Source organism: Haliotis rufescens, unplaced genomic scaffold (assembly GCF_023055435.1).
Source record: "Haliotis rufescens isolate VD_foot unplaced genomic scaffold, xgHalRufe1.0.p SCAF_20, whole genome shotgun sequence".
NCBI classification, from domain to species: Eukaryota; Metazoa; Mollusca; class Gastropoda; order Lepetellida; family Haliotidae; genus Haliotis; species Haliotis rufescens.
The window spans coordinates 19,077,965-19,098,699 of NW_025963891.1; the positions used below are offsets into that span (position 1 = coordinate 19,077,965).

Here is a 20,735-nt window from a genome sequence, read left to right on the forward strand (position 1 = left end):
TTTATAGACAGGAGCACTGTGCAGTTACAGTTCTTTCAGCACCATCAGTTTCATTTCTTGTTATATAGAGAATCTTAACCTAGTGTCTTTTGATATCAAATATATCATTCTTCCAACTTTTTCAGTTTGTAGACAGTAATAAGCAGTGTCTTAGTGTAAAAAGTACTGTTAACAGCTTCAGTAGCAGAGCCATTAGTGATGTCATTTGATTGTGACGTCATGGTAACCAATGATGTCACAATGGTCTCCAAAGCATAGTGATGCAATTTCATGGCAGTGATATCTACAGTGTAGATATCGCTTGATCTCACCCAAATATGTCTCCTGTGGGAGCCAGTTTTGGATGATAAATTGAGCTAGCCTACCCTATATTGTGTGAAGGCAAAACTACTTGTTATTGAAACATGCTGTGGCTGATTGGAAACATTTTCCCATTATAATAAAAAAAATTGTGTTATAAGAGTTTCCTTGGAGAAATTAATCTCCTATCTACCCTGACAACATTTATATATTCTATATTTTTATGTCAAGTTTTACATATTGACCAAGAAAATCCATGAAACAAGATAGTAAATTTGTTTGTCCTTTATATGTAAATATAAATACAACATAGTTAATAATAATAATGAGTCCATTTGTATGGCGCCAAACTCCATACCAGCTTGTGTGCATAGTACTAGGGTAATTCTTGTCAAAGAGAAATGTTTTTAGTCTAGCCTTAAAGACAGACAGGGCCTCTGCAGTTTTTAGGGCTTCTGGGAGTGTATTGCACAGCATAGGTGCTTGACAGGAGAATGATCTGAAGCCATGTCCCTTTAATCTCCATCTTGAAACACTGCACAAAAGCTGGGATTGTGATAGTTCTTGAAGGGTTAAACATTCAGTAGGTGTGTGTGTAGCTGGAGGAGTCCTGTGGTTCTGTATTAGCTTAAGAGGGTATGTCAAGAAGTAAGCAGGTGTACATCACTGACAAAAGTGGACATTGTTGTGTGTAAGTGTTGACATAGTGCCAACATGTGTCATGTCACTGTGCTACTGTTCATAGGTCAGACGTACACACTGTGTATACTGTTTACATTATATACACCTGTTGGTAAGATCATCTGAACATGTGTCTACAGATGTTGACCTTGTAGATTAAGTAACTCTAACCTTGTATCATAACAAATACATTTGTTTTCAATGTCAGAATACACTGTTCACTTATAGGTCAATGGAACATTGATGACTTGACAGTTATGGTTTATTAAATAAATAGATAAATTGCAAGTGAATCTGTTGCATTTTATTGGTTTACCATCTTATTTGTGTTTATGTTTCATTCACCAAAAGCATTTAGGCCATGCCCACAAACAAATTACTGCTTCATGATTGGCTGATAATAGAATGGGCGGGGCTTGTGTTTCATTTTTGTGCTGAATGATGAGACCAAATGTGTACTTTTATCTGCATTTCTTTTTGTGTTAAATGAATAATTGAACAGACTCTGAAGTTACTGCTGTTGATGTATTTATTCATAAGAAATGACTTTTATATTTTTGCGTTTTTGGAGTTATAGACGTAAAAACCAGTTTGCACACTTTGCGTAACTCTGCCATGCAGATTTACATAGTATTCACACTGGTTTTTACGTCTATAACTCCATAAACGCAAACAAATATTGCAGTCAATTCTAAATGCCTTAAAAGATCCACTGGTTAAATAAATGTATTTATTGAATAGTGCATAACCAAATAGTCATGTACTTAAGATATTATCAGTTTGTCCATGGTAGTTGTACACGGCGGTTTCGTCTTCCGTAGGACCCTCTCTAGCCAATGGGCAGGTCATCGGAGCTAAAAGGTTACTTCTGGCAGGAGCAATAACACTACAGTGAGAACATAAATATTATGACAAATAACAATCTGACCATGTCTTTGTTGTCAGGTACTGCCGAGGGTGGGAAGAGCACTCTAGTCAAACAGATGAAGATCATACACAACGAGGGGTTCTCTCATGAGGAACTGCTCTCCTTCAAGGTAACACTTGCCCCTTTTTATGAAGGAATAACAAGTATTTTGTGAACAAGTATCCTTATTCAGAATAGGCACACTCAGTTGATATGCACACACCAGTTTCATTAAAGAATAACACTCGGTTATGAAAGTCTCTTTATGTTCAGGAAACAGACACATCACAGTTGTAAGGCGAAATACCATGCAGGCAGATTATTTATCATATAACTTATCAAGCATATTGGCCTGTATGTAATGTACACACAACAATCCATTGGCTTTGGAATTTGAGTTGCTTGTATCAACGAGCATGTGTAATTTAAACTTAGTTCAACAGTGCCTCTTTGTTCACAAGGCAGCTTCTTATCAATGAAGTTGGAGCGAGTGGAATTGGGAGCATTATTATTTTTACTCAGGTTTTGTCATTTCAATTAAATTAGTTTTTGAAAACTGTAGTCTAAAATGCTTTTATCTGGTAAGTTTCTATGTGGTAAGGTAAACATTAAAAATGCAACATCACTTCTGAAATTTCTAAGAATCAATGAGAGGGTTTGTGAGGCACATGGTTAAAGGGGAGACAACTCCATGTAATGGTTATGGTATTGAAACTTGCTTCAGTGGGTTGGCTTCCCCAGCAACACAACACAAAGATCATTGATGCTTGTTGAAGAAGTCTGTTGGGAACTGATGGCAAATCAATTTTCCAGAGACAGTCTTTTACTTGAGATGAATCATTAGGCCAGGATGCCTTTGAAACCTGACGTGATGTATAGAAAACCAACATGTACTGGCATGTCCCCACAAACAGGAATATCGTGTTTAGCAGTCATATAAAAAAAACACGAGGCAACATTCCACCTGTACATCATTATTATGGAGCTATTTCATCTACTAGGGAGAAATGGATTTTCAATTTTCTGTGACTAGTGATGTAAACAAATTGTTTTCTGCTGAACAATCGATATTTCTTACGTGCTTGTAAAAGAAAAGTGTACATGGTGGATGAGTTAATGGTAATAGTTCCGAAAGTTCAATATCAAATTACGCTTAATCCTTGGGCGTATGGCTTGTTGTGGTGGTTGTGCAGGAAACCAATGAGCTTAGTTGGGGGTTGTTGAGGAAATGAGTTCATGGTCACAATGACAGGATTCTTTAAGTACCTTAAATTCCTGGTGTGGGGTCGCTAGTTTCAAACATTCCCGATAGAGTCATATAGCATGCTTGTAGATAATTATATTGTTTGTAGTGAGTTTGCACTGTGTGGATATTGTGCCGTGGTAAATGTGTTGTCTATATTGGACACTCCTCAAGGTAATAATGGGCCCATAAAGGATAACAGTTGTACCTCACAGGGTAGACATGAGTAGGACTTTCAATTTTGAATGGACTTATACATAAAGGAGGTGTTTGAAATTCTGTATTTGAATTAACATGAAATGCTTTGTAATTGATCTGTTTAAAAAAAAAAAAATTATATATATATTCTCCCCTCCCTATAAAGTTCGTCAGTTTTCTTCTACCGGTCACCTCAGTTTTTGACATTTACCGGGTAAAACGTCCTACCTCAGAGTGGCACATTCAGTTTCATGAAAATTAAAACTCACGGTTAAAATTGAAAATGAAATAAAGTAATAACAGAATTATAATATATATTTTGACTTACAAAATGCTAGCACGGGTATATTTTTTTCTGCAGAAATATGATGTATTACCAGTCATGTGCACTTATGAAATAAATTAAAGTGTTACTTTAGGAATTTGGTGATGAAATACTATATCTATCTGAAAAGATAAAATCAATACATCACTTTATGCCTGGAGCACTTCCATTCTGCCGCAATGAGAATATGGGTTTCACTTTGTCAGGGCACTCAGTGTCATCAGTGTGTTCTTTGACAAGAAAAGTATGTATTTACTGCTTGACACCAATAAATGCTCAGTTTCCTCTTCTTCAATGAACAGTTATGAAGTGGTGTAATAATTTGTGATTTACAATGTAGTTCAAATTATTCTGTAAGTCAGTTTATGGTGTGCATAACTTAGGTTCTATGTTTTGTCTCTATTAACTTAATTGGTTAAATGCATCCTGAGTATCTGGAATGGGCTAAAGTGTATAGGACAGTGTTTGAAATAATTTTAAAACTCAACAAGTCAGTCGGGCAAGTGACACATAAATGTTGCTTGACCATCTTCAAAGTAACCTGTCCACATTCAGACATCAATATTGAAAAATCGTGAAAATATGAGACAAATAGCATCTTGATTCAGGTGGGGGCGGTAAGGTAGCCTAGTGGTAAGAGCGTTTGCTCATCGCGCTGTAGACCTCCGCTGATTCCCCATGGTTACAATGTCTGAAGCTCATTTCTGGTGTCCTCCGCCGTGATATTGGTGGAATATTCCTAAAAGCGGCGAAACAATTACTTGAAAATTTACGAGGAGTTATGATAAAACTGAATGTGTAAGTAGTCTTAAAATTATCTGCCAGTTCTGTTACCAGCCACGGGCAGGTGGGCAGGCGGGCAGGGCTGTTATTTCGGACACTGGTATAGGTTCAGGCTAAAGTGTGTCTGGACCAGGCTAAAGTGTATCTGGATCAGGCTAAAGTGTGTCTGGACCAGGCTAAAGTGTGTCTTGACCAGGCTAAAGTGTATCTGGAACAGGCTAAAGTGTATCTGGAGCAGGCTAAAGTGTATCGGGACCAGGCTAAAGTGTATCTGGACCAGGCTAAAGTGTATCTGGACCAGGCTAAAGTGTATCGGGAGCAGGCTAAAGTGTGTCTTGACCAGGCTAAAGTGTATTTGGACCAGGCTAAAGTGTATCTGGACCAGGCTAAAGTGTATCTGGACCAGGCTAAAGTGTATCTGGAGCAGGCTAAAGTGTGTCTGGACCAGGCTAAAGTGTATCTGGACCCGGCTAAAGTGTAATCTGGACCAGGCTAAAGTGTTTCTGGACGAGGCTAAAGTGTGTCTGAACCAGGCTCAAGTGTATCGGGAGCAGGCTAAAGTGTGTCTGGACCCGGCTAAAGTGTGTCTGGACCAGGCTAAAGTGTATCTTGACCAGGCTAAAGTGTATCTTGACCAGGCTAAAGTGTATCTGGACCCGGCTAAAGTGTAATCTGGACCAGGCTAAAGTGTTTCTGGACGAGGCTAAAGTGTGTCTGAACCAGGCTAAATTGTGTTTGAGCCAGGCTAAAGTGTATCTGGACCAGGCTAAAGTGTATCTGAACTAGGATAAATTGTGTATGGTTGTTTGTGTTTCAGACAGCTGTCCTGGATAATCTGGTCAGCTCGATGAAGTTCGTCCTGACCGGCATGGGCATGCTCCGTATCAACCTGCAGAACCCAGACAACAGGGTACGGCATTGTTCTCAGGAACAGCCATTCACAACTTGTGTGAAGGTTTTGCGTCAGCAAATCTAGATTTGTGATATGCTGAGATATTTTGTAATGTCATATCCTGGTCACAGGGAAATAACTTCCCTCTTTGTTTCATGCTGAGATAGTTAGATTCTGATCAGGATGAATGAACATCATAATAAGCATCCTCCATCAAGACGTCAAATACAAATTCAGACACCTAAGCAATACACACATGTATAATAGATGTATAATGCAAATCCATGTATTTTGTAAGAAATTGTCAAATTGATTTATACCGTTCATAGAACAAGCATTGGCAGCAATAACCACTTCAAATTAGTATATGTGGATTCCGGGAGGGCTAGTGAGGACTCTCTGAAGTGACAGACTGTTTGTCATCATGCCCTAGTTGATCATTGTTTGTCCCTGCAACTTTGTCACAACGGTGTTTGACTGTAGTATGTATAGCATAGCATATATTGTGTTAGTAGTGTATGGTGAATATAGCATATTGTGTAGGTAGTAATGGTGTATATAGCATATTGTGTAAGTAGTGTATGGTGAATATAGCATATTGTGTAGGTAGTATATGGTGTATATAGCATATTGTGTAAGAAGTGTATGGTGTACATAGCATATTGTGTAGGTAGTGTATGGTGTATATAGCATATTGTGTTGGTAGTGTATGGTGTATATAGCATATTGTGTAGGTAGTGTATGGTGTATACAACATATTGTGTAGTTAGTGTGTGGTGTATATAGCATATTGTGTAAATAGTGTATGGTGTATATAGCATACTGTGTAAGTAGTGTATGATGTATACAGAATGTGTAAGTAATGTATGATGTATACAGAGTGTGTAAGTTGTGTATGGTGTATACAACATATTGTGTAGGTAGTGTATGGAGTATACAGAGTGTGTAAGTAGTGTATGGTGTATACAGAGTGTGTAAGTAGTGTATGGTGTATACAGAGTGTGTAAAGTAGTGTGTGGAGTATACAGAGTGTGTAAGTAGTGTATGGTGTATACAGAGTGTGCAAGTAGTGTATGGTGTATTCAGAGTGTGTAAGTAGTGTGTGGAGTATACAGAGTGTGTAAGTAGTGTGTGGAGTGTACAGAGTGTGTAAGTAGTGTGTGGTGTATACAGAGTGTGTAAGTAGTGTATGGTGTATACAGAGTGTGTAAGTAGTGTGTGGTGTATATAGAGTGTGTAAGTAGTGCATGGTGTATACAGAGTATGTAAGTAGTGTGTGGTGTATACAGAGTGTGTAAGTAGTGTATGGTGTATACAGAGTATGTAAGTAGTGTATGGTGTATACAGAGTGTGTAAGTAGTGTATGGTGTATACAGAGTATGTAAGAAGTGTGTGGTGTATACAGAGTGTGTAAGTAGTGTATGGTGTATACAGAGTATGTAAGTAGTGTATGGTGTATACAGAGTGTGTAAGTAGTGTGTGGTGTATATAGAGTATGTAAGTAGTGCATGGTGTATACAGAGTATGTAAGTAGTGTGTGGTGTATACAGAGTGTGTAAGTAGTGTATGGTGTATACAGAGTATGTAAGTAGTGTATGGTGTATACAGAGTGTGTAAGTAGTGTATGGTGTATACAGAGTATGTAAGTAGTGTATGGTGTATACAGAGTGTGTAAGTAGTGTATGGTGTATACAGAGTATGTAAGTAGTGTATGGTGTATACAGAGTGTGTAAGTAGTGTATGGTGTATACAGAGTATGTAAGTAGTGTATGGTGTATACAGAGTGTGTAAGTAGTGTATGGTGTATACAGAGTATGTAAGTAGTGTATGGTGTATACAGAGTGTGTAAGTAGTGTATGGTGTATACAGAGTATGTAAGAAGTGTGTGGTGTATACAGAGTGTGTAAGTAGTGTGTGGTGTATACAGAGTGTGTAAGTAGTGTATGGTGTATACAGAGTGTGTAAGTAGTGTGTGGTGTATATAGAGTGTGTAAGTAGTGCATGGTGTATACAGAGTATGTAAGTAGTGTGTGGTGTATACAGAGTGTGTAAGTAGTGTATGGTGTATACAGAGTATGTAAGTAGTGTATGGTGTATACAGAGTGTGTAAGTAGTGTATGGTGTATACAGAGTATGTAAGTAGTGTATGGTGTATACAGAGTGTGTAAGTAGTGTATGGTGTATACAGAGTATGTAAGAAGTGTGTGGTGTATACAGAGTGTGTAAGTAGTGTGTGGTGTATACAGAGTGTGTAAGTAGTGTATTGGGTATACAGAGTGTGTAAGTAGTGTATGGTGTATACAGAGTGTGTAAGTAGTGTGTGGTGTATACAGAGTATGTAAGTAGTGTGTGGTGTATACAGAGTGTGTAAGTAGTGTGTGGTGTATACAGAGTGTGTAAGTAGTGTATGGTGTATACAGAGTATGTAAGAAGTGTGTGGTGTATACAGAGTATGTAAGTAGTGTGTGGTGTATACAGAGTATGTAAGTAGTGTGTGGTGTATACAGAGTGTGTAAGTAGTGTATGATGTATACAGAATGTGTAAGTAGTGTGTGGTGTATATAGTGTGTGTGTTTCTGCCCTCCAGGTACATGCCCAGGTGATCATGGCCTGCATGAGATGCTACGACAAGAAAGCCATCATGCTGCCTCACGTCTACAAAGCCCTAAAGCTGCTCTGGCATGATCGAGGGGTCAGGCATTCTGTGTTCAAGGGATACGAATATGAGCTCAACGATTCTGCAATATAGTAAGTATTAGTGAAACCAATCTATTTGTAGCCTGTGCAGATTGGTGATTCAGTGCATTAGACATATTTTACTCCCTCTTCGATCAAATTGTAACTTGGCATTGCATTGGCATCATGTTGGGATTATATGTATGCTTCTATCAATTTTGCTAAATCTAAAAACACATTCCAGATGTTATTTGTGCTGGGTTTAACATTAATTGCCGAAGTGTCCAAAGATTTCTACTAATATTAAGTTATTACTGTAACATTAAGAATTGATAAAATCAAGGAATGTCTTTAACAGCTAAAGGTCACTTGTCTCCAGCAATAGCGCTGTGTATTACACATTTATCACACAAAACGATTATTCTGTTCGTTGTGTAAAGTATCACCCTTCAACCAGTATGTTCATCCATCAGCCAGTGATCAATAGTCATTCAACAAACATTGTAGCACTGAGATCATATGTCCTGTGTATTTGTTTCAGTACAAAGAATGCAAGGATCGAGTAATACCAATGCCAGTCAGTTCTGACATGGATTGTTCCATAGTGTCAGGGTGTTAAGTTAGAGTTAGGTGTTAAGTACTGGTAGTTGATAAGTAGTAATTTAGTACCTCCATATTTATCATTGAAAGGCACATGGACTGCATCTTCAAACCTGTACACAGAATTGTGTTGTTTATGTGTGTTTCCTTAGGACGGATGACTTCACAAACAAATCATTAAATGATTGGTTGACTTAGGCTTAAATGATTAATGTTCTCAAGTTCCGGTTACATTATTTCAATAATAGAGTCAGTGGGTTTTAACATCGTTTTCGTCCATATGTATTTTTCAAGCAGATCATCGATAAATATTTTGTACCAGTCACATTTGTCACATAGTTGATGAGAAAAGCAATACAATAGTCATGGTTGGTGTTGCACCCTTACATTGTGCGTGTGTTTGTGGTTTAATGCCACACTCAGCAACATTCCAGCAATATGGGGGCAGCCTGTAAATAATCAAGTCAGGACCAGACAGTCCACTGTTTGATCTTATAATTTGTTTCTTTGTTGTTTAACATCGCACTCAGCAATAGTACAGCCATATGACGGCCTATAAATAATCAAGTCTGGACCAGACTATCCAGTGATTGATCTTATGATTTGTTTCTTTGTTGTTCAACACTACACTCAGCAATAGTACAGCTATGTTATAATGGCCAGTAAATAATCAACTCCAGACCAGACAATCCAGTGATTGATATGATGAGCAACAATTCATATCGTTGTGGTAAGATAACATGCTCTCAACAAAGTCACCAGGCCTAACCACCTAATCCATTACAAAGGTGCTATATAGTTGATATGTGACATTTGTTATTTGCAGTTACTTTGAGAACATGGACCGCATTAGCTCCCCCAGCTATGTCCCCACCGCTAAAGATGTCTTGAGGGCACGGGTCAGGACCACCGGAGTCATAGAAACATGTTTCAAGATAGAGAGTGTCATAATTAGGTCAGGTTTCATTTCTGTTGGTGTGCACATACAATCGTACAATGTCCTGTGGACGGTGTTGGAAATAGTACTAGCTTATGATACCCAAGACGAGGTAACTTTCAAAAGTCTGGTCAACTTTGTGTTTAGAAAGAGTTTTGAAAAAAGATACCTATCATTGATTTTAAGAAGTGTCATATCAGTGTTGATTGTGTATGCTAATGAGTTTACAACAATGGCAGGCATTATGATGTTTTGATTTATGTATTTGTATATTATGGTTAAACAAGCAGAGAAGTGGAACATAGTTAAACTTTTTGGAATACAGTAAATTATGTTTATAACGAACACGCTTATAACGAACTAACGGATATAACGAACTATTTCTGGGTCCCCTCCATTTGCTGTATATATGCTTTTTATATGCTTAGAATGAACATCGTATAAAATGAATTAAAGTTAGTGGTCCCTTTGAGTTCGTCATAACCGTAGTTTGTTTTTCTTAATTTTCACATATTCAGCATGCTTAATAGATGGGGTTTCTTCATCAGAATATAAAAATTGAGGTGTTATCACATATAATGAACTGACAGCACAGTCCCCTCCTTTGTTTCAGGATGTTTGATGTCGGAGGTCAGAGGTCAGAACGCAGGAAGTGGATCCAGTGTTTCGACGATGTCCGATGTATACTGTTTGTAGTTGCTCTCAGCTCCTATGATCTTTACCTCTATGAGGACACAAGAATGGTAAGAAACACAGAGCAATGTCTGATAAAACTGACACTAATTGAACATCAGATTGACATACATTTACCTACATAAAGAGATAAAAAAAATAAGAGAATATGAGTTGGTGGGGTTATTATTAGGCCCTTCAAGGTGACATTAAACCCAACTCACTCACTCACTCACTCACATGTTATTACACTTGCGTCACATTAGTGAGTGAGGGAGTATGGTTTTACGACGCTTTTAGCGATATTCCAGCAATATCATGGCGGGGGACACCAGAAATGGGCTTCACACATTGTACTCATGTCGGGAATTGAACCCGGGTCTTGGGCGTGGCGTGCGAACGCTTTAACCACTAGGCTACCCGACCGCCCTGCATCACATGAGCCTGTGGTGGGGGTCAAGCTTGGAACAGGCAACTGTAACTGATGTTGTAAACATCACTCAGTGTAATTGAAGTAAGATGAGACAAAATCAGCCAGATCCCAGGTTAGGTGTGTCTGGGGTGTGGTCATATGGCTGATACTGCCTTGATTTTACAGATAATATGGCCTCCCTGGACATGTCATATGGCTTTCTAATGCAGATATGGCCTAAATGTAAAGATAATATGGCCTTCCTGTACATATAGTATAGCCACATTGTACAGAAAATATGGCCTTATTGTTTGATAATACAACCTTATTCTTACAGATGATATGACCTCCTGCACTGATAATATGGCCTTTTGTGCAGATAAAATGACCTTATTGAGCAGATACAATTACATGTACTTTATTGTACAGATAAAATGACCTTATTGTGCAGATAAAATGGCCTAATTGTGCAGATAAAATGGCCTTATTGTGCAGATACAATTACTTTATTGTACAGATAAAAGGGGCCTTATTGTGCAGATAAAATGACCTTGTGCGGATAAATTGATCTTGTACAGATAAAATGGTCTTTTTGTGAAGATAAAATGACCTTATTGTACAGATGATATGGCCTTAAATTACCTGACTATGCATACAAAATGGCTCACCACTTGTACCCACATGACTTATCTGTACAAATAATATAGCTTTAGTGTACAGATACAGCCTAAAGAAAACTTTCCAAACATATCTGTTCCTTTGTCTGCATATCAAAACATGCAAATCTAAAACAGTTTTATAGTTGAAGAAGTCCATCATGTGATGCTGAAACCTTGGTCTCTAGTTGAATTACTTGAAAACCTTATTAGAGTGATTTATCCCCAAACATTGATTGTTAATCATTAATTCATCGTGGTTGTGTGTAATATTGATCACTATACATGTACCATGAAGCAATTAGTGCTCAACCCTCCCTTGCAGAGTCTGTTTAACAGGGACGCTTTGTTTGAACAGATTTATGATATGTCAGTTTATTGATGCTGTCGCTTGCTCTAAGAGCTTAGGTTCGTTGTTATACTGGATCCAGGGTGGAATAGGTCTTCAGCAACCCATGCTTGCTGTTAAAGGCAACTAAGCTTGTCATAAGAAGCGAGTAACAGAATCGGGTGGTCAGGCTTGCTGACATGGTTGATACATGTCATCGTATCCCAATAGCGTGGATGGCTGCTCATGATGTCAATCACTGGATTGTCTGGTTCAGAGTTGATTATTTACAGCATAGCTGGAATATTGCTGAGTGTGGTATTAAAAACACAAACAAACAAGCAAACAAGATGTCCAAAGTTGTAATTGGATTTCAGTGAGCTGTTTTTAATGTAACATGACTGAATGTTGTTTTGTGCTACAGACAGTCCAGCTATTTACTGCAGCCTGTTATACCATGTCATGCCTGTATTGTATCAGAAGGGAGATTGTAGAACTGTGGCTGTGTTAAAATTGGGGATGTCATGATATGACTTTCTTCCTATACAATACATATCACAATAATTGATTCGTGCCAATTTTGCATGAATTTTCATATTTCATAGGGCATAAACACTATTAAAAAGGTTTAAAACTTCCTGAATATCTTGTTTCATATTTGAAATAATGATGTCTTTTTTCAATCAATACTTTATTTCACATTTAACTATAGTGTCAACCTAAGTATTTTCTGTTATCAAATAAGACAGTAAGGCTAAAAAAAAAATATATCTTGGTTCTCTGGCGCCACCTGCATCATCATAAAGTCTGCCACATGTTTCGTTTTTATTTCCATTATCAAAATCCAAATACTATAATAAAAACAATGCGATCCCACATAGCACACAGTTACTTCCCTTTACATGTGCACTGCTTTACTGCGCATCTCGTGTTATGGTCTTGGCAGCAATAGGAGTCTGTATGCTTGTATATGTAGGGAGACCCTTTCCTAGGTTGATGGTACACAACTGTTTATTTGGTTACATATTAGTTTGAACAAGCCAAAAATAAAATAAGTCATTGCCTGACCACCAATTTTAATTTTTTTTTATGCCTAAATTCCCTGTTTGCAAATACTCAAGGTGTGCGCCCAAAACTAGATACATTAATTATGAATGAGTGGGTCCATGTCTAAAATGATACAGGATTAAAATATGAATCGATATAGGTATAACATTTGAATCGATACAGGTGAGTGTATATCCCATATGGTATTGTTTGAGAATATTATAGCTGCTTTGATGTATTGGTGAATTGTGACACCCCAAGTCAACATGGACCATTGCTTTGAGAAATGGGCATCACACTTACATTCCCCAGATGAGTACAATGTCTGAAGCCCATTCTTGGTGACCAGCCACAGTTTCAGGAATAATGGGGAAAGTATTAAACTCGTTCACTCCAAGGTGACACGTCAGTTTCATTCACGCGAAGTAATCTTACCGGTACTTGTTTCTTTTCTTCACAGAACAGACTGGTGGAAAGTCTCACCCTCTTCCGACAGATATGCAATAACAGATTTTTCATCAACACAACTATGGTAAGCATGAGAATGTGTTAACACTTCTATGTCGTCCGAGCTGTAAGTACACGCCTTGCTGATCTCACAGCAATATGTGATGAAGAAAGAAGAAATTAGGCATGTTATAATTGATCGATCTATCCCTGCATCACAGTTGTACATTGACACAAATTACCCCATTTCAATGTTAAACTACACTTGGTTATTTAAAATAGTTAATACTGATTCCGTGCTACTCTATCTATAGATAGTGCCATAAGACTGAATGAATTGAAGAATAATGTTATTCCAGTATTTTCTGCTGAATGATGTTGAATAATAAAAAGTATTTATCATACTATTACAAATATTTCAATAGTTAATGCCACTGCATGTTGCAATAGTAATTGCAATAGTGTTTTAACTGTTGCAATACCATATTCGATGTAGTAAGCGCCCACAGCGACATTTGCTAAGATATTGGCTAGTGAACAATCCCAATTAGCACTCCTTCCGATTGATCAATGTACACAAGACTTATTTATTCGCGTTTAATACGCACTCGTGTGTTATATACACCCTTAATAATGGGCATTTAATTCTGGAAAATATATCTGTCGTACATAAACATTTCAGGCTGTCAGTATAAACCACGAAATTTATCTTTCAACTCTGTTTTTTGTCACCAAAATAACATTCTAATAAGAGCCCCCTATTTCTAATTTTGAAGGCGCCCTGGGCGCTTATTACGTCGAATACAGTAATCAAAATTCTCCTGATAGTCACCTTTACAATTGATGTACAGTGAAACATTTTTTATACTGTCTTGAAGTCATAGGGGTTTCTTCAGAATATATTGCCTTATCAGTAAAGGCAAACATCTAATTGTTATTATATATGACATTATTTATCAAGATTCTGTTTGGACCATAAGGATTAATAATCTTAAACAAGATGTGTTTCATTAACAATACCTCACTGTATTTACACTTAAGCTGGATGAGTGGCTGGTATTTGATTTAATAAAGTGTTATTAATACATGTTGTTCCTTTCAGATTCTGTTCCTGAACAAGCTGGACTTGTTCCAGGACAAGATTCTTCACTCAGGACGTCATCTCAAGAAGTTTTTTGCTGACTACCCAGGTAGAGGTCTACTTGTTTCCTTTTACATGATCACTTCTTCAAACTAATCACTGTTCTGTTTCTTATACTTTGAAAATCAACATAACAACTATCTATTATAACTATGACTATTATCTCATGTTCCAGGGGGCATGGGTGGCCCAGTCGTCTAAGGCGCCGCGATTCGCTGTGCAGAGTTGCGTCCCTTGGGCACGCCAGAAACCTATGATTGTGGGTTCGAATCCTGGTTCGCCCCGATTATGTTTCTAGGTTTGTCAGCACCATATCCGTGCTCGTGGGTTTCACTGAAGTGGTAAATGTCTGCGACCTGCATCACTTTGGGCTTTCCTCCCACATTAAGCTGACACGCCGTGATATAACTGGAAAACTGTTAAAAGCGGCGTTAAACCAAACTCACTCACTCTCATGTTCCATATGTCAAACAATGTTCATGAGATATGTTTTCCATTTCCAGCTGCATGTATTTCAGTACATATAATTTGTTTCTGTTTGAACACTTAAATTTGGCTGTGATTTTGAGATTTGATGGGAGAAAAGTATATTTGTTGGTCCACTTTCTTGTTTCATTTTAATGGAGACCCTAACAGACAGTAAGGACACAACAAATTGATTTTCAACTCTTGGTGTATTTTAGTGAGAAATGAGAAGATGCAGACACATGAAGTCCATGCATCGTACATGTACTGTCCCAGACGGTATATAACAAGGCTTTTCCCACGATGTGACATTTAAGATTTATAGTTTGGCTTTGGGGCCTTTTTAGAAACTTTTAATGAGGTTTTTCCCCTTGGGGGTAATTTTGTAGCTGAGTATAGTCATTTGAGCCTCACAAGGGGAAGTGATTCCGACGAACTGATGATCAGTTTGTTAGGGCTTAATTTTACTATTGAACATTTCTATTTTTGACAGCTGTATAGTGCGGATATATTTCCTGTTTGTTTGTTAAAGATACAAGGATAGTGGATTATATTCTGTGAGAATGACTAGGTGCCATTAAAGGTGTCCATGCCAGTACCAGATTTACAGTGTTAGAAGCAAAGTTGTAGTTGATTGTTGATAAGTTTCAGTGAGGTTATGTCATGGTGAGTTGTATGTCATGTGTCTGTTCGTCTGTCATATACATTCAAGGCCGTAGTTAACTTTTTTTGACAGGGGGGGGCAAATAAGTTTTTTTTATTTCTTATTCAAGTTAACTTTCACAAGGAAAAATGTTTTCTATAAAAAATCCAGGGGGGGCAACTGCCCACCCTGCCCCCCGGCTGGCTACGGCACTGACATTTTTCCATTTCAATATTTCAAGGCTGATGAAGCAGAAATGTTACACCGAAACTGTGAAATATGCTACCAGCTTTCTGAGCTGATTAAATAATTTAACATCCAAAACTGGCTCCCACGGGAGATATCGCTTTTGCAGACCATTGTGACATTGGTTACCATGACGTCACAATCAAATGACATCACTAATGGCTCTGCTACTGAAGCTGTTAGCAGTACTTTTTACACTTAAGACACGGCTTATTACTGTCTACAAACTGAAAAAGTTGGAAGAATGATGTTGGATGATAAATCAAGTTTCACCCGAGTGTCTTTTGATGTCAAATATATCAACACTCGTAAGATAAAAGTGGAAAAACGCCTTGGCAAGCCTCGGAGTTTTTCCACTTTTATTAACTCGTGTTGATATATTTGATATCAAAAGACACTCGGGTGAGATTCTCTATATAACACAATTCCTAATACTCAGCCATTTCTTCTTTAACATGTTATTGTGCATTTTGATACATTTTGTATTTTGCAAAATTTTAACCTTCATGTAATGACCATTTTGGCTTCTGTCACAATCATGTTGAAATGGACTTAATATGTGATCAAATGTACAAGTTTATTTTGGTATTTACTTTCTTTGTCTCCACTCTTTGTATTAAGACCTTTATGGAATCGTTAACATAATTTTGCAAAAGATTTCATAGACATTCAGAGCCTTTAACATAATTTTGCAAAAGATTTCAGAAACATTCAGAGCCTTAGATTTATTTTTTGTTTGTAGCCTAACTTGGTTGACAAAACTATTTCAAATGTTTTCAGGTCCAGAGCGTGATGTTGACAGTGCTCTCCGCTACATCCAGCACTTGTTCATGATGCAGAACAATCTCCAGACAAAGGTCATCTACCCACACTTCACCACAGCAACAGACACATCCAACATTCAGGTGGTGTTCCAGGTCGTGATGGACTCCATACTCAGAGACAATCTCAAGTCCTTCTCCATCTTATAGCACTGACTTCCCTGCAGGTTGTAGTGGACTCCCTACAGAGACAATCTCAGTGGACTCCCTACAGAGACAATCTCAAGTCCTTCTCCACTTTATAGCACTGGCCTCCCCTGCAGGTAGCGATCGACACAAAGACAGTTTCAAGTCCTTCTCGGTCTTATAGCACCAGCCTCCCAGTCAGGTAGTGATGAGATACGTGTCTTACTATGTGCTTCAGGAGGTAAATGCTGCTGTCTATTGCATACACCTCATGCTGTTTACTGTGCATCTAGGAGAAACTTGTTGGTGCAAGAAGACAGACAATCATGTCAGCTCCCATTGACATCTGCTGTCCACATAATCACTCAGGTTAGCTAGCTGTGTCGCATTAATGCATCGAGTGGAACAGTATGGGTGTTAGGGGAGTCCAACACTTCTGACAAAGTTGTCGGACGTCTGACGTCTTCACTCATCTTCACATCAGCTAGACGGTATGCTGCACACATGCATAGAGTGGGGTAGTATGAACCTTGTGGGAGCAGTGTGGGTTAAGTAGTCTATCACTGCTGTCTGCTGGCTACTATAGTCATTGTTCGGATAGCTTGTCTGTTGTACACCGTCCACCCTTTCACAAGCTTTCTGATACTACATCTGTGTGCTAACTAGCTGATCTTCATCAGGAGTCTGCACAGTTTGAAGAGGTTCTAGGAGGTGCTGTTCGAAACAATGGCATCTTTGTTCTATAACAAAAAGAATAACCTTGAGTTGAACATTTCCCACCTCTGTGCACAGATTTAAACCTGTATTTAATACACAAGGACAGTCCCTCTCCGCAGTATTGGGATCTTGTTAAATATGTATTCAATAGGGCTGGGACGAGTCCAAATTTTCTACCCACATACCCATCCAGCTATTACCCAACCCTAAAATTTTATTTTAAAAACCTATAAAGGTCATAAGGAATGAGTGCATAGTCAGAAAGAAATGCGAACATTAATGACTTTTAGTGTAACCATGGAGTTCTAGGTAATTTTTGTCATTAAACAATATATCACGTGACTAACCACGGGTCCAGGTAGACCTGTGGGTACCCAGGTCCTACTCAGAACCCAACTGACCTGAGTAGCCGAGTTACCCGTCCCAGCCTAGCATTTAATGATTTCGGTCATGATGTTTATCAGTAGAAGAAAGGGGTATTCAACCAGTAAAACCACTTGCTTTGATTACAGATTTGATTACAGTGAGTGAGTGAGTGAGTGAGTGAGCGAGTGAGCGAGTGAGTTTGGTTCAGTGCTGGTGTCAGTTATGTCACAGCTGTTCAGCTTGTTGTAGGAGCAGTACAAAGAGATGCAGGTCAGACATTCACCACCATACCACAGGCACTGGTATGGTGCTGATATAATCAGGGTGATCTGGGATTCCAACCTATGATCATAGGTTTCTGGCACACCTAAGGGACACAACTCTGCGCAGTTGATTGCAACACCTTTGATAACTCAGCCATCAGTATCCTGATTTCAAGGATAACTATAACTGTTGAAATGAAAGGTTTAATAACAATGCAGATATATGAGACGACTGATAATAGATTATGAGGGTTTCAGGTAGCTTGCACTATGTTACTGCCGTGATGCCTTGGGAAAATACCATGAACTACTTCTGACTAATGAATAGTGACAATATCAAGATGTATTCCCAGTTTCTAACATAATATGTATGCGGCTGTCTGTCAGATCTGATATATTTAGGTTCATGAGTATCAGTATCAGCATTTAGAATTTCATTAAAATGTACACAGTTGTGTGTTGATGGCAGCCGTTACATATTTCAGTGATAAAAATTGTGCAGATAAGGTGTCAGTGTACATCTGCTATGCAGGAGACCGTTACAGACAGTTATGCATTTGGGGTTAATTATTTGGTTTACAGATCTGCTGACACAATATTTCTTAAATGTGGACTAAATGTAATGATGTCTATCTATCTAATTTGGTTTATGGCTAATAGTTCATTAGGCGAGAGGAATTAATGCTTTGTCTTGCCATGGAAAATATATCTTTGTCTTTCATTCCTTCTGAGCAACAATATTACTAATAGGTCATTTCAGAAATCATTTTCTAGGTTTCGATCACACTTGACTGACAATTGTCTGTCATCCATCTAGTTGTCTGTCTGTCGTCAACTTTTGCCTTCTTGACATCTTCTCTGAAACTGCAAGGCCTATTGAGATGAATTTTTGTTTGAATGATACCATTTATGGCTGTCATATTGTAAAATATCAGTTTTGGACATAACTCAGCCCTTTCTGAGTTTCATGTTTGATATGCAGCAAGTAAGTGGTTTCCTGGAATACCATATAAAACATTTTTGGGGAAATTTGAATTTTGTGTCCAGTTGTGACCTTTGACTTTCACATATCAAATATTCCTGCATTTTCGATATCTCCTCTTAAATACTTAAAAAATCAAATTTTACAAAAAAGGGTTTGAATTTTTGAACCACTGGGCACAAGACTTAAACTTTGTGTGAATGTAATGGACGTGAAAGGTTCAAGGCATCACTAGTTTCACTCTGTCCTAAAATCTTTTTTTTCTTTTCTTCACAATCTAGTGCACCAATTTATCTTACCTCGCCATAGATATTTGTACCCAAGTAAGGTTAAAGCATCATTAAGTTGATAAGTCAGGTGAGCTGCATAGCATTCTGGCTCTATTTCTATATCTACTTGAGCGCAGATACTGAGTTTTGTTTTAGATCTGTAATCCCAAAAAGTGCCCCAGATGTTTCTATCATATAGTACATTATCTCCATTCTTCACACCGGTGGCAATACTTCATATTCCATAATACTTTATGGTTATCCAAGCATGGTATTTATATGATGGATTATCAGGGGAAGGCATATTAATCAAATGTTTTTAGCTTTTGCTGTAATGATCAGATGTTAAATGTTAGTTTGGCCATTTAGCTTTGTTTATGACTTTTTAAATGATAATTCATTCTTGATGAAGTATAGATATATGGTATGTTTAATGGCAACTGAGCTGATCCCATATGCAGTCCATTTAGGTTTTGTAAGCAGGACAAGGTATTTCAGGACAGCGACCTTTAAGATTATTCGAGAGATCAGTTGTGTCTGTGGTTTTACAGGGAGAAGAAAGTAGAAAGTCAGGGAACGACATAACTTGCTACATGGGGTGCCATTAAACATTCATGAAATCAAATAGAGTCTATGACAGAGACTGTGATGTTAATGATTGTGTGAAAATGATTAGTTCTGTCCTATCTGTCAGGCTCACTCCTGACATGCACTGTTACCCTCCAGCAATCTGTGTGCAATGACTTCTGTACTGCCATGTCAGAACACACTCATGCTGCACTGCATGTCCTGTTGCCCGAGGGCTATATTTGTATAGAAACTAGAATGCAATTTCCCAACTTGTTCTAACATTTCTGTGGTGTTTTCCTTCATCGTCTTATGACATCTAATTGTTATTTGTTCAAGTCTGTTGATTACTTTCGGTAAGAACAACCTATGCCATGTTCACATCTGCCATACCTATTTCATCCCATTGCAACCCAAATTTCTTTACATAAAAATAAATGTATAGAACAGTTTTGAAAGATATGTATGTGGAAGGACACTAGGTTGTACCATGTCATTAATCATACAGACTTTCTATAAATGACAAAACCAGGCAAGCCACATAACGGTGCAGTCTCATTCAAATCAGATCTTAGTTCTCGCTACTGCTAAACAAAGATCTGAGGACATCCCATCACGGGTCACGTCAGACCGACCTTGCGCGAACTTTGACCAACCAATGGAATGACCAATCAGAAACCAGCTTTTTTATGCTTTACGGCACAAATTTCAAATTGGCGACTATGCTTTGAAATTCTCGATTACAAATTTGGAACCTGAACCAAAAAACATTCTGGAATGACTAATAGATGGTCTAGATTGTAAGGATTCAGTCGTTAAACCCGTAACTATCGTTCGGAATATCGTTAAAGTTTTCGAGATTGCATGATTAGTAATCACATTCCGACAGTCACTTTCATAATCTGGTAAGCGACGCACTGATTGGTCGGATGAAAGGTCGTTCTGACGTGACCCCTAATGGGATGTCTTCAGATCTCTGTTTTAGCGGTAGCGAAAACTAGGATCTGCTTTTAATGAGATTGCAT

General features: G+C 38.1%; 1 protein-coding gene across 1 annotated transcript in view; it reads left to right on the forward strand.

Annotated features, from left to right (window-relative positions):
- The window catches only part of LOC124137362 (guanine nucleotide-binding protein G(o) subunit alpha-like), a 51,028-nt gene extending 33,223 nt beyond the window's left edge, over positions 1-17,805 (forward strand). The window contains exons 2-9 of the mRNA XM_048400918.1: positions 1,927-2,018; positions 5,255-5,347; positions 7,917-8,077; positions 9,432-9,560; positions 10,156-10,285; positions 13,118-13,189; positions 14,207-14,294; positions 16,380-17,805. Coding sequence (XP_048256875.1) covers positions 1,927-2,018; positions 5,255-5,347; positions 7,917-8,077; positions 9,432-9,560; positions 10,156-10,285; positions 13,118-13,189; positions 14,207-14,294; positions 16,380-16,570 — 956 coding nt within the window. The 3' untranslated portion in view covers positions 16,571-17,805. The remainder of the gene's footprint in view (positions 1-1,926; positions 2,019-5,254; positions 5,348-7,916; positions 8,078-9,431; positions 9,561-10,155; positions 10,286-13,117; positions 13,190-14,206; positions 14,295-16,379) is intronic.
- Positions 17,806-20,735: the final 2,930 nt, after the last annotated feature.